Raw genomic sequence first — 15,743 nt, forward strand, 5'->3', positions numbered from 1 at the left:
CAAACTGTTCATTAGTGCAATGACCCGATATAATTTATTGTGCTCAGTCTATTTCGTTTTACTGCTCTTGCACTGATGCACAGGAGACGCTGACTGCTTTATTACTTGTCTCTGAGGGATTCTGTGTTTTGAAACTGTTCATCAAGAAAAGGGACTTCTCCCCAGCTCAGGTTTTGCCTGAAAAGGTACTGTTTTGATCAACTCACTTGGCTTCTGTCCATTTTGAGCTCTCTCCTTTTCTTTCGGTAAGTAGTACAACAATTTATTCTCAAGCTAGAAACAATTTTCAGGTAAACTCACCCGTTTATGACATGGCATAAAAGAGAGCTGTTTGCATAATACTTCATGGTTGGTTGGAATCATGTAGCAAAATGAAAAAATAAACCCCATCATTTAAAGCTCCTTACTTACACTGAAAAATAGAAAACATCTGCATGTGGGTGACAAGGGCTTTTCATACCTTCCCCTGAACCACCATTAAAGGAACCTAGTGTATTATTTCCTGAAATAAAATTGAAGTGCTGTAGTAATATCCCACTTCCTATCAGCTTGTCTACATATTTCCTGGTTTTAGGCACAACAGTCTAAAGATTGAGGTTTCCCTGTGCTATACATACTGAAAACTCTACCCACTTAAAACCGTTTATAGTTGGATATTATTTCTACTTCCACTTTGCCAGAAGTTAGCATCTCAAGAAGAAGGAACATGTGCCGTAGGACAAACCTTCTTCAAACAGAAGACTTTCTAGACAAACCTTCTTCTTACAGACTGCTGTACATAAAACTTCTGCTCTGAAGTGCCCTGTCATCAACCACCACTTTGGCTTTCAGGAGAGAAATCCAACCTACCTGTAGCTCAACAAACACCAACAGAGAACAACCCCACCTCAACCACCCACATCTGCCTCTGCCACAGGAAGGCACCACTTCCATGTCCTCAATGCTCTAAGTCAGAACTGAGCTGCCTGCGCCCTGCCAAATTCTGTGCCACCACATCGCAGCTCCAGCACCTGCATTGGCAATTAACCTGCAAGGCAGGGTAAAACTGCCCCTTTTTAGCCACTGAGAAAAGTTAGCTTACAGACTGCAAGCTCACAAAGATGGTGGAAGAATGGAAGTACTGAGAAAAAAAAATCCTTTTCTTACAGAAATGGAAAAAAATATTCCTAACTATGATATTTGAGAAATAACAAAATATTGAGAAAAGTAGTTTAAAACTAAGAAGATGCAAAATTTTAACAGGAAGTGCCAGATCATGTATTTTTGAGAGGCGTGGGGAACTAAAATGGAAGTTGATCTCTCACAACAAAAGCTAACATGCAGCTTAGGTAACAACTGAACCTTTATTGCATATTAGCATATTATTCACTTTAAAAATATATGTGCCTAAATGGAAATGCATATGGATGTATAGTTTCTGGATGACTTTTTATTAATTACAACAAATACAAATGCATACGGATGTGTATTTTCTTGAGTTTTTTTTTTAACCAGAATTATTCATTAAAGAAAAAACATATCCAAACAAAAGAAAAAATGGGAAGATGAAGATATGCTATGTAAATTACTTTTTCAATGAATTTTCTGTATCTTGTAAACTCAGTGGTACAAAAGCCTTGTGGAGAGAGAATGACGACTGTGCTTATGCACTCTTGTAGATGTCGAAAGGCCAGGCTAAACCAACAAGCAATATACAGGTATTGATTTTCTGGGAGTTTGACTTTACAACTCTTTTAGTTTTCCTTTAAAAACTTCCACACACTCTATCCACAAAGCTCTCACAAGCCAGCTGGGCACAAAAGAGAGAAATGGATTTTAGGAAAAAAAAGTCTAACTCTCAGTCTTAGAACTAGATGAAAGCTAGAAAATTCAGACTAGGCATTAAAGCCAATGAGATAGTTTTCACTCAACTAATCTACATGTTCTGTTCTATGATTGGACTAATAGCAAAAAGAGAAGATAGGTGGTAGCTGTTCTGGTCAGCCCTGACAGCTGCTGCATGGGAAGTCAAAACTTCCCAATTCTCTTCTGTTGCCCTGTTTTCTCTGCTGTGCCTTATTTTATATACCAGTGCTGAGAAGGGCAGATGTTGTTGTAGTCTCAGTTCACTATCTGGGAGAGCGAAAGGACAGTTTGTTGTCACCTTTGGTGCCATAAGAAGGCTGATGATCTAAATTCTCCCAGATTTAAGGTCCTAGTATTAGAAATCAATGTGCTCCTATTAACAAAGAAGCAGCTGGAGAACCACCTGACTACTTGTAAAACTTCTTTTATGGATGTTATTCTGCACTACAGTACATTTCCATACCATTAGAGAGTGGGTCTTCTCTGCAGGTACTCACAGACTTAGCAAATTCACCGTAGTTCCTCTCTTCTTATGCAGCTCAAACTCTGTGCAGTGCTCCCAGCACAAACCTACTCTAAATATTCAGTATGCAGAAATCCGTGAAAACCATACACATCAAGTAAAAACAGACCTAAATATTTGAGAAAGAAAAAAAAAAAGCAGCTTTTCTTCTAAACTGCTGCAGTGGAGTCCCTGCACACCATCCTTGCTATTGTAGACCACTGACTCCTAAACCAATGTACCAGAAAAAAAAGTTATTCTCAAAATTTCACACAGAGTACCAATGCAGCTCTTCCATGACAGCAGTGTTGGCCCTGTCAGCTTTTATAGGGAGGTTTGTTGTATTTAGTCTTTGCTCAAATGTGATTCCTGGGATTTAAGTAATTACATTAAGATCTCAGCTTTCATTTCTGTACCTTCCAGTTTCAGTAAAAAGCTGTATGGAGAAATAAAAAAAGCTTTGTAATTAAAAAATCTCAAATGCTAGAACAAATTAAAGCCCTGCAAACCGTTTTCAGAGCTTGGTATTTTTTAGCCAGTCTAGTAATACCGTAGAGTGAACAACAATTTTCAGATGCCAATGCTGTGGTTGCCAACAGTATGACACATGAACGTTTTTCTCAATAGATATTTTTGAAGCATCTGTCACTATGGTTCCTAAGCACTCGCTCTATGCTAATATTATTATGCATTTGTGTAATGGCTTTCACAAAAGTTTATACATATTATAAACACATCGTACTGTGCAGTGCTGATTCTCTGAAAAAAAACACAGAACAGATTGCCAGATTTTTACTGGTCTTTTACCATTTACAGCTGACATCTGTGTTCTGTATCCTTGCCTCCAAATGTATTTCCACCAATTAATACAAAAAAAATAATGCTCACTTAAAGCTCCTCAATACTAAGTCCACTTTGCAGACTTAGAATAGATTTCTGACACTGTGATTTCAGCTCTGTTAGTAGAGAGAATTTTGCAGTTGTTACATAACAAGTAATAAGTTAATAACACAAGATAAAAAACAATAAAATCTCTAAAAGAAGAGCTGTGTATTTTTAAACTACATTTTACTCAAAGCATTATAATGCATTGTCATATAGTTGTAATTGATACAGGTAACTGAAGTTATTATAGTATTAAAAATACTGGCTAAATTAAGGTCTCTTTCCATGTATTATAACCCTTATCAATCAATCTGGAGTTTCACAACGTTCAAAGGATCAAGAAGACTGTATATGGCACAAATAAACCAAGCTGAATCATCACACCTACAAACTGTTTTCTTTGGCTAAAACTGTAACATCTACCTTGCAAAATTTTGTCTACTCCTCAAGGTCCTCTGCCAAAGCAAATTTAGGTTAACAAGAACACTAAGAGTGGCTGTTTCCCTTTTGCAGTCTCTGGCCTTGAACCTGTGAACTGCTGTGCTCCGGAATATTCAGACCATTTTTAAAAACTGATATTCAGGCCCACTCATATTTTATTCTCCTTAGGGAAGGTGCTACGCAATAGGCACCATCTTGAAATCAAATCCTTTTAGAATCCATAGAATAAAATGACAATGTAGTAAATAAACTGTATTATTGGGCAACAAAAAATATGGATACAATGAAAGAAATTAAAATTATCATAGCTTATATTTACTCCTTTTTTGTCATGGTTTAAACCATAACACTTTTGTAGCTGATAATTTGAATCATTAAAAGCATACAGGTCAGACCCGTATGTAATCTCCTGATAAGAGTAAGGAATGGCAATGCCATTGGTTCAGTTACTGCTGTTCCTGGTATCCATTATCCACAGATATATCTTCCCTCAAGAGTGCTCAGGCACCAGAAGAGCTGCCTGTCAACTTCAGCTGTAAAATACAGCTCTCCTGGTGTCAGGGTATATATCAGCCTCCTTTAAACATTCTCCTGTATTGCTCCGACGTTGTGATACAAATTCTCTGACTACCTAAGCAGATTCAGACAGGTTCACTGCTCCATGTATCCCTTCCTCCTAACTCTGCTGCCTGATGCATCAACGCCTCCAACATGGAATATCATTTCCTTCACTTCTGCCAGATGGCTTGCAGCACAGTTAGTTTACAGTAAGCAATTCCTTCACAGAGATTCAAACATATGACAAAAACAGCTAACGTGTCTCAAGATCATTAAAAAAACCCTACATACAGTCCCCTAGAATTATGCAGCCCTGTCTTGCTATCCTACATGTCTATGCAAGGAGTATCATTTTCAATGGGATAAAATCACCACTAATGACCACATTTTTAGCAAAATAAAAAGTTAAATACAAATCTTTGAATGGTATGAGATGTTGCTGCTTGGACAGGAGCATTTGACATCCCACTTAAGTCCTCAAAGTCCTCAAAGTATTTCAGTTGGCCAGGTAATTTATATTTTCAAGGGGAGATACAAACCTTGGCTTTTAACAGAAAAAGATAGGTTTTATGGGAATTACTACCAACATAGCTGAATGTTTTACTCAAAGTTAATTGTTTATTTGTTCAAAGGAATTAGTTTGAGGAAAAATCCATCTTACTTTTTTTTTTTTTTTTTTTTTTACAAAAACATCAACTGTGCTAAATTACTAAGCTAAGACAGCACCACTGAATGACAAAATGATTTAGATAAACCAAATTCACACCAACACTTCTTAAAACAAGTAAATGACAGTTTTTCTGTTGCCAGTGCGGTGATGGATGACTATCTTCAGCTAATGCAAAATTTATTAACAGAATTAGTTACAGGCATGTTCTCTGAACAGTAACTGCTGCTCGACATGAACTGATTTTGAGATGGAGAACTGGATGCTATTGCTATGTGGAAGCAGGCAGCCACGCAAAGGGCAAGAAATAGCACGGCTGGATTACATCTGCTTTGAGTTATTTTGTATACCAGGGTCACATGCACGTGTCGACACTGAAAGAACAATTACATACAGAACAATCGTCTACAGGTACTGTCATCCTTGAATTTCAGGCAGGCATCAGATGATCACCTAAAGCATCCCTCACCCATTCAGAAAGAGCCCCCCAAGACACACCCAAGGTACAACATCAACCACAGACACCTCAGACAACTCCAGGACTCCCTCCACAGCATGGACTGCTGAAAGGTGTCACCTCATCAGCAGGCAATAAATTTCCATTAATTCTACACATCCATGATAGATACTCCACCCACAGTAGCAGTATGTTCAGACAGAGCTCATTCTCCCTGATAAAATTACACTCCAGAGGATTACTAAGCCTTTAAAATATAAAAATTACATTGTGTGTTTATGGTCTGTCTTGGAGAAATCACATCAGTCATCACTCTAGATTGCAAGTTTTTGAACGGGAAATTCTATGAAAATTATCTAAGGAATTTCACAGTGAGCTTGGCAGCAACTTTCAGAAGTACATGCCATTTTTGCCAAAGAAAACAACTGTAAACTTGGTGGTTCCGCATTAAAAAGGCATAAAAGCCTCAGATAGATCTAACTGTCGTAGACAGAGTTAAACTATTTCAGCTGGTAACTAACAGGTGTTGGATTTTATGGTAATTATATAAAGCCGTTTCACTAGATCACGACATAATAGATGTAAGCAGATAAAGCAACTTAAAAGCAATGAAATCTGCACCAAGGAGATCTCACATGATCATGATTAACATAAGAAATCTACAGCATTTCAGCCACAATCATCTCAACACAGCAAAACTGTCATGACTTTATTGGTCCAAACATATAGTCTTCAATGTCACTGAAGAATTAAGATATTGGCACTGCACATACCCAGTTGAAATCCTTACTTGCTGCAGGCAAATGTATGAATAGAACTTTCTGGGGCTAAAAGACAGAAAACAAGGCCCCAGTCCAAAAATGCATTTATGCAAATGGTTGAGTTAATCCACATGAGTGGTCTCCACTGAAACAGATGTAGCCACTCTTGTGAATGAGGTCAAATACTGAAGACTAAACCAGTAGCCTAATAACATACAATGATATTCATATGTTTTCTGTGTTGAAATATGACACCTCCTAAAATTGAAAAAATAATGCAATACATATGACTTTACCTCAAGAATGCAATATTTCCTGACTTTTGCAAAGTTGCAGTTGTAACCTGAACATTTAACCATACCTACACAGTACTTCTCCCGTTTAATTTCTAAATCTGCTGTATTTTTGTAAGCCAATGAATTCCAAACACACTGTAGTAACAAAAGCTCAACATCCCAGCTTGCTGCCACAACAGCATCACTGCCTGTTGGTCTCACTGCTTCCTTATCCCACAGTGACTCATCTCACCGCATACAGAACAGTTTAATGTGCACTTAAGCTTTTGCGAGTGAAGCAAAAACATTTTCCCTCCATAGCAATAGATGACGAAAATAGGCTCAGTACAGAAGCTGAATAGCCTCACACTACAGTAGATGCTGATGACCATTCAGCATACTTGTGCCTGCTGTCTATCTCTACCGTTTCTGTACAGAGGATCGACCAGCTTAGGCCACCATTTCTCTCTGAGCAGGATCTGGAAGGAAGTATTTTGGACTGTATGGTATTTTATCTGCTATCGTGACTACTGAATTACCTCATCCACACTGGAGTGCTGTAGGCAAACAAACCCACAGCAATGGTTGATAGTGGCAGAAAAAATGGATAAAAACATTAAGTAAAAAGTAAAGACTGTAAGAATATGACAGCTTGCAAATCCACAATCCACAGCCTGAAATTAAGGACATGATCAGTATAAACTTATCTCCTCTGTTCTCAGTATTCAACGTCATTAATGATGTTAAGAGAGTCCCAATTTCACACACAAAATTCAAACCTAGCATTTTTATTTTTTATTTTTTCCCCAGAAAACATAGGTTAACTACATGAAAACTCCATATGGAGCTCTCGTTCACTGCTATTATTTTAAACTAAGTATTATCTGAAAGAGATCTTACTTTGGCTCCCAGCCCTGGCAGAAAGCAGGACTGTTCAGCTAACAAGGACCTGGAGGTTTTACAAGACAATGGGGGTTTTCCAGATATTCTTGCACATTTGTAATAGTCAAATTAATAGATCTTATGCCAGATCCAAAGTGCTATTTTATGGATTACTTTTAAAAGGTACTCATGTTGCAACTTTAAGACTGCTTTAAGACATGCAAGCACTTCATTAAATACAAGACCCTAGTCTATGCAAGCACTGCTATATATTCATTGTTCTGTAATGGACTTCCTAAGAAGTTTTTGCATTTTTTATACAGGCAAATGGCTTGCTAAAGTACCATGCTTTTAAAAACCAAAATGCCTCACCCTCGAGCAATCACAATTTGCTAGCATGCATTTCTAAGTCTCTATCCCAATAGGCTTCACAGCATGCCAAAAAGCTGCTACTACCAATGGCAATGCTGTAATTGCAGGAAGAAAAATACAACACTCATCATGTGCAACATAATCAGTCTGGAGGCAGCATTTCATAAAAGAGAGCTACATTCACTGTCTAAAACATCCACAAACCTCTGGTTTCATACGTGGTGAATTTTAAGAGTTTGTATTCAGATCACTAGAACCACTGATGTACTGAGAAGATTAGCAACATCTAAGCTTCATCTCCTTTGTGCCACTCTGCTGCTACAGATTCATTTAGAGCTTTGCACTATTTTTTCTCCCTACCCAGCCTTGCAAAATTGGTAACAAACATGGAAGAAATAAGACAGCATCCCTTCTGCTGTGATTCCACAGTTCAGAAGGGGCAGCTCTGGCCATGGAAGAAACCTACCTTGGAACCAAACCTTTGTATCTCCCCCACTCAGTGTATAGCTCACTTTAATATTATGAGATCATCACTATATTTCATGATCAGAAAGCAAAAACAAGGTCAATTCCATTTTATATTTTATCACATTGCTGCACTGTCCCACATAAGAAGCATTCAGTTTTCTTCAATTAAAACATCCTGTTATTGAATTTAAAAGCATAATCCTTGAAGTTTTTCAAGTGGACTCTGCTAATACTCATACACCTCATTAAAGCTATAAATCTAGCATGCTTTTACTCCCTGCTCGACTTTATACACTACAGCAAAGCCAGTAAAGCAAATCCTTGGCCATTTCTAACCGAATAAACTAAAGCTCCTGAATAGCTCTGTTAGCTCATGTGACTCGAAAAGACCCATACTGTTTTGAACGCTGAGTCTATCAGCAATGCTGAACTCCAATTACAAACGTATTGGAAAAGCAATACTCAACAAAGCTGCACAAAGAAAAACTGGGACACACACTTCACTTGACAGCAACCCAAAGTCAACAGAAAAACAGCAGTGCCCCATACAGCAACATATGCGATACACCACAGAGAAATCACCACACATGGTGATTAACTCATACGTTGAAAGATTATTTAAAAAGAGCAGAAAGTTTATCACTAAGCAGAGATAAGATTTGCTTTGTTTCCTGCTGTAACTTTGTAACTGCGTTAGGAGATCAGAACAGGTGCTGACTACTGGACATCCCAGGGTAGTTAGTGCCTGCCTTTTTTTCCCCTCAGTCACCTGCTGGGCAATAACAGCATGCTAACCAGCCTGAGTACCTGAGCCCAAGTTGCACAGTGTAGTTCAGAAGCTGGACAAGCCACTGGCAGACATGCGCTACCCTATAAAGGAAAATGCCTCCTCTCAGGCACTAGATCCTAGGTTGTGATATCACCCAGCAGGCAGCTCAGTACCACACAGCTGCTCACTCACTCTCCCCAGGTGGGATGGGGGAGAGAATCACAGAGGTAAAAGTGAGAGAACTTGTGGGCTGAAATAAGGTCAGTTCACCAGGCAAAGCAAAAGCTGTGCGCGCAAACAAAGCCAGACAGGGAATTGTTGGGCTACTTCCCAGGCAGCGTGCTCAGCCACTTCCAGGAAAGCAGGGTCTGTCACGCCTAACAGTTTCTTGTGAAGACAAAACACCATCACTCTGTACATCCCTCCCTTCCACCTCCTTTACCCCAGCTGTTGTTGCTGAGCATGACACTACATGGTGTGGGACACCCCTCTGGCCAGCTGTCCTGGCTGTGTCCCCCACCACCAAGCTCCTTGCTGGCAGGGCAGCACAAGGAGCTGGAAAGGCCTTGGCTTCCCTTGGTGAAGTAGATGGGTAACCTTGTCATAAAAGGAATTTAAGTTTGTTAAATAGGACTTTCCCCTCATTAACCTATTTTGTTTATGACCAGTGACTGCATTGTCTTTCAAGCATTTTTCAGTAACTCCCAGAACAATCTTCTCCATAATTTTACCAGGCACCAAAGAGTGAGTGATAGGCCTGTAATTACCAGGGTCTTCTTTTTCACCCTTCTTGAAAACTGGGACAACACTTGCCAGCTTCCAATTGACTGGGACATCTCCAGATCCCCAAGACCATTGAAAAATAATTGAGAGATGTCTTATGATGACATCAGCCATCTCTTTCAGTACCCTGGGATGAATCCCACCGGGCCCTGTATATGCAGTCAGACAGAGCAGCAAATCCTCTACAAATTCAGGGTCGGCTGGGAGATTCAGGGCTCCAGGGGACACAGGGCCCATCATCACTGTTAAAGACAGAGGCAACAAAGCCATTAAATGTCTCTGCTTTGCCTACGACTGTATGTGTGAGGTGACCAGCCTTATCAAGTTACGGACCAATGTCATCTCTTGTCCTACTTTTGCTCCTGACATACTTAAAGAAAGCCCTTTCTGTCGTCCACTATAGTACTGGCAAAATTCAACTTTAACTGAGCTTTTGCCACATGAATTTTCTCTCTACAATGGCAAACAGCATCTCTGTAGTCCTCCTGTCTAGCTTCACCTTGCTTCCAGTGTCCATATATTTTCCTTTTTTGCCTTTGCTCTAGAATACGACTCCTGCTAAGCCAAGCTTACCTTCTGCCTGACTTGTTTGACTTGAGACACTTTGAAATCATTTGCTCCCTCTGTTTTAAGAGATGGCTCTTAAAAAGTGACTTGAACTGAACCTGGACTACCCATAGCTCTCAGCCCTCAGGTCTGACCAGCAAGAGAAAGAAACTTACTTTTACAAGATGTTTTAGCCTGTGGTGAATACAATCAACAGAAGCAAGACAAGTTCATCCGAACTTCTATGTGATTTGTTAAAAAAAAATCCAGAAACAATGCCAGCACTGCTTACTCATGTCCCATTTCTTAACTGGTTTCTGATATACTATAAAAATGAGTTAATGAGCAAAATTCAGAAGCAACAGATATTTGCTAAGGCAAGGATCCTCCAAAGTCCCCAAAATGAAGATCTCTCCCCTTTCCTCACAACTGTTTTTGATGTGGTTTAAACCCAGCAGCCAGATAAGCATGACACAGCCATTCACTCACTCACTCTAACGCATACACTCACAGTGGGACATGGGAGAGAATCTTAAAAAAAAAAAAGGTAAAAACTCATGGGTTGAGATGAAAGACAGTTTAATATGACAGAAAAGGAAGGGAAAATAATAATAATGATAATGAAGATAATAATAATAATAATAATAGAACATACAAAGCAAGTGATGCAGAATGCAATTGCTCACCACACACTGACCGATGCCCCGACCCCCGTCCAAGCAGCAGCCCCCCAGTTTTATAGTTGAAGATAGCATTGTATGGTGTGGAATATCCCTTAGACCAGTTTGGGCCAGCTGTTCTGGTTCTGTCCCCTCACAGCTCCTTGTGTACCCCCAGTGTCCTTGCTGGCAGGGCAGCACAAAAAGTACAAAACTCCTACTCTGCAATAACTAAAACATTGGTATCGGCATTATTCCCATCCTAAATCTGAAACACAGCACCATACCAGCTACTAGAAAGAAAATTAACTCTATCCCTGACAAAAACAATAAAATGGAGAACTAATGCTCCAGTAGAAATGTATATGCATTTACACAGCATGTATTTCAATGAATAGGAAGTCTGAAATCAAACTCTGTGCTAATTGGCTAGCTACACTGAGAATAGGTACTGAGTTGTAGGGTACTGCCGTAACTTTAAAACGGAAGATTCAGCTTCTTCAGCAGCAAAGACATTAAAATACAATTCACACCAAGGCTGTTATGTATGAAAATTTTCAGGTTTAAAGGCAACTTCATAACCACAGCTTCACCAGAGCTGTGCTATAGAAAGGAGCCTGTCACTTTACATACCACTGAAATTGCACTGCTGTTGCATATGCTAGCGGGCCACTCATTAAAAGGCCAATTTAGAAATAAAATAAGGACTTTCTCCCTCTAGCATAAGTTTCTGTGACATAAAACCCTAATGTTGATACCTCGTGAAAGCAGGTATTTTTTGCCTGTTCCAGAGAGTGCAAGCAGGACAATGAATTGGATGGCAGTAATGGAGGCACACAAACAGCAGAAAAATGAAAAAATAGATGAATGAGCATGTTTGGGAAGACTTTCTCTCTATCCTGCTGACTACTTCTAGCCATAAGCACAAATGAAGGCACCAAATAAGCCTTCTCTTCCTACGTCTTCCCTTCTCTACTCATCTGCCTATGAAAGATGATCCTGGAAGCCTATTAGGAGAATGATTTAAATCCTAATCATCAAAAGAATATTTTGCTTGAAACAAATGGGCAGGCATGGTATAGAAGTATTTTCAGAAAATCAAACTTCAAGAAAAAGACTTTCCTGTTGGGTAAGCCTATCATCTTTGGATAGATTCTATTCATCAGAGTGAAGATTCTAGGAACTCCTTCAGAAAACTGGCATCATTTAGAGAACTGCCCTTTTCAGCAGAAAGATAACAAACGCTCTACATTACTGCAGCCCTTTCCTGAATTTACTCTATTATCCAATAGATGAACACAAAGCCTTAGCATGCAAAATACAAGTATTTAAATCAATTTCCCTCAGACTCACAGAAAGCATGAAATTTAAAAAGAACAAGATCAAAAGAGTAATAATTATTTATAACCACCTCCCCTATGCTCATTATTCATAATGCTGGCAGATTTATAAATGGAGTAGACTTGAAGAGGTAATACAATTGAAACAGAATACGCGTAAGTTTAAGCAGCCAGCAGTCAGCATCCTTCAGTTTGAACAATTTGCCAATAGACAAGAGAAGGGGAGGGGAAAATACAATATGGTGCACAATCGCACAGACAGGAAACACTCAACACACATGAAAAAACAAAACACCACTTACTTCAGATTTAGAAGACAAGTTCTCTTCCATGTCAGAATCATTGGGATCTACAATATCATCAAATGGTGGTAAAGTAGGTGTCTTCTTTTCCAGTGTATCTCTTTCAATTTTCACTCTCCCCATCTTGAGTTGAGATCTATCCTTTGTTTGTTTTTTGTCAGCTGAACAAGTAAAAATTAGTGGTGGAGCACTAGAAAAACTTTTAAATAATGACTCCGACACACCTTTTTTTCTTTTTTTTGCAGAAGATTCATCAGAGTCCAGAACAGAGGGCCTTTTTGTAGGGGTCTTCTTTTCTTGCTGCTGTCCACCTGTAATGGTAAGAATGGTGGTGTTTTCAGATTTTGGCTCCTTGGACATAGATTTGGGTTCCTTGAAAGCCATCTTAGGAACTATTTTTTCATCTTTTAGTGGTTTGTTTTCTTTGGGTTTCTTAGAGGATTCTTTGGAAGATTTGTTGTGTTCCCTGGAAGGTTCTTTGAAGGCACTTTTATGTTCTTTCGAGTCTTTAGAAGTTTTTTCCTTGTGCTCCTTTGTTAACTTGTGGGGCTTTGAAAAACTGTTACTACTGCTGCTACTGCTATTTGTGTTCAGAAGCTTAGTTGGGTCCTGCAAAAGGAAATGTAAAACTTTACTTCAAAAAACAAACACTAAAGCCCAAAAGACAAATGCAATATAGACATGGGATTCATATTAGAAACTTTGAACTGCAGGGTTAAAACTAGAAACTACAAATGACTATGCAGGAATAGATACAGAAACAATCGCTTTGGTCAATTTATCTGTTACAAAGGGGTTGTAGGTGAGCAGTTACCACTGCTTGTTGGTATTTCAAAGGGTTAGTTTTTATTTCTGAAGAATGAGATGTCGCCTTTAAGATACATTTTAAGATAAACAAAAAGTCTAGGAAATGTTAACCAACGACTATTAAATAGCAGAAACAAAACCATCACAAATTCATATATGTACCATACATTGCTTACAGAATTACTTCAGGATCAGTGCTGACATTTCAGGCAAAGCTTCATTTCCCGACCATGATCTCCTCTACAGCCCTAGTCAGAGCCTCTCTCATAAAAAATGAGAACTGTGGGTCCAGCCTGGCTATTGTGGACACGATTTGACATGCAACATTTCACAGTCAATGTTCATTAATGGAAAGCCTTTACAAAACATTTTTTTTTCTTTGTATTTATTGCTGCTGTCTATGTTGAATATTCCATTGCATTTTTAAATTCAACTGCTGTAAATGAGACAGGTTTCTGAGATGGCTGAGATGACTCAGAGGTCCTATATGATAGGTGAAACAAGAGAAGGCCTTAACAGTGGGCAGAAGCATCAACCCAGCATGCAAACTTCCAGGAAATAACCAACCACAAGTCTCTGAAGAGATGTGAACATGAAAAAGGATTGTCCCAAGAGTCAAATACAGGCACTATGGATTAATGTAAAAAGCAGATCTAATGCGTGCTAAGCGCGTGGGGAGCTGTTGCATTAAAGGGTAAGGAAGTTTGGCAGAATCTAACCCCCCTTGCATTCTAGCTTGTCCTCAGATATCAGAGGGGTTGGGGTTGGCTGGGCTTAGATTCTGAGTGATGTCCAGTTTGGCACTGTAAGTCCAGTTGCATTCAATATGCTGAACTATCACAATCACAGATGCACAAATAGCGCAATACACTTTCAGTCTAGTAAATGACTGGTACAGTTTATTGAAGCAACAGGAGTATAGGTTCTTTTGGATTGCCGGTAATAAATACGCTGTCTGTAAAGTATGTGCAAATACCAAGAATATGACAAACACAACCAACTACACCGGTGCTAACTTATAAAACAACTCTATAGCAAATGTTAGGTTTCCCAGGGAAGTACTCGGTATAACCAAGAGTTTGCATCTCACCCAACAGGCATCCCTATGGGGGGGGGGGGAGGAAGAGAGATTCAGCCCATCGACTGATCCCAGAAGTCAGAAATGTCCTTCCAACTTGTCTGCAATACTGTCTTCCCCTACATTTTCCTCTCTTGAACCATTTCTATACTATTTTGTTACTTTTAGGTGGAGCTTGAGTGACTCTACTCGTATGTGTCTTCACTGTGATTGGTATAAACTTTTCTTGGTTTTGTTTTAAAGATACGGGCTCAGAGAAATTCAGAGTGCATGCTCAGTGAGGGGTGGTTGCGCCTTGAAGGTGGGTAGCCTTTGGGATGGAGGTGTGTTTGGGCATTATAATGAGATTATAATGAGCAAAGTTCACCCAGAGGACATGATTTGGTTATCAGTTAGACTCAGGGTTGGCCACACAATCTACGCATTCCATAGTACATCTGGTTTCCTATTCCTGCAGTAATAACATGCAGCCTGGCCCTGGTGTCTTCACTCTACTCCACCCTTTGCACTATATCTCAGAGTCAGCACACCAAGTTTACCTGGTGTCACCAATACCTAAAGATGCAGGTTATGTTGCCAAGGGGACTATCATGGAACAGATTGCTCGAGTATCTGCCACATCTCACCCTGGAATTTTCCTCAATGCTGAACCTTCTCCTAAGATGCGTACATACATTTAGATTCAATAAGTCACCTCCAGCAATTATTCCACATAATCCACCCCGTGACTCTAGCTACTCAAGTTCCACAATGTTCAGAGGCAATTGAGGACATCATGTGTGTTCTTGTAGTGAGGATTATTGATTACTTGGGAAATGCATAGATGAGTTAGGTATTTCACCATAATCCAGAGTTTAACAGAGAGAGATTGTCAATATGAAAAACAATACAGTGAGTATTAATAAAACAATAAGAGGGCGAGCAGTCTTCCTAACAAGGTGAGATTTGTTCCAACAGGGGTAGGCAGCAGGTCATGAATTAGCATACAGTTGGATTGTAATAATTGTTAAGAGATGACAGGAGCTGAGTAACTAAAACCACATCCTAGAATTTTGACCAAGTTAAAAACACAAACATTAGAGTGAGTACTTGTATCTACAGTAGTATTATCTATGACTACGGAATCACAACAGGTTCTCATAAAAACACATCCTTTCCCAACATATGCAAGTACAGTTGCTGGAGTTTTGTCAGGATGTATTTCAAAATGATAAATGTTTTGTTCCGTATCCAGACAGATGTCTTGGGCCTTAGCATCTATGCTATTTAATATCCCTAATCCTTTTCCCAATAACTCAGTGGTATCTCATGGCATGCATCAAGATTGTTTCAGAGAATGTCCATAT

The 15,743-nt window shown here is 39.2% G+C and overlaps 1 protein-coding gene across 4 annotated transcripts in view; it reads right to left on the reverse strand.

Annotated features, from left to right (window-relative positions):
• The window catches only part of MLLT3 (MLLT3 super elongation complex subunit), a 142,246-nt gene that overhangs the window by 25,085 nt on the left and 101,418 nt on the right, over positions 1-15,743 (reverse strand). For all 4 annotated transcript variants that reach the window (XM_040541512.1, XM_040541511.1, XM_040541515.1 and 1 more), the window contains one exon: positions 12,513-13,121. In XM_040541512.1, coding sequence (XP_040397446.1) covers positions 12,513-13,121 — 609 coding nt within the window. The remainder of the gene's footprint in view (positions 1-12,512; positions 13,122-15,743) is intronic.

Source organism: Cygnus olor, chromosome Z (genome assembly GCF_009769625.2).
Source record: "Cygnus olor isolate bCygOlo1 chromosome Z, bCygOlo1.pri.v2, whole genome shotgun sequence".
NCBI classification, from domain to species: domain Eukaryota; kingdom Metazoa; phylum Chordata; class Aves; order Anseriformes; family Anatidae; genus Cygnus; species Cygnus olor.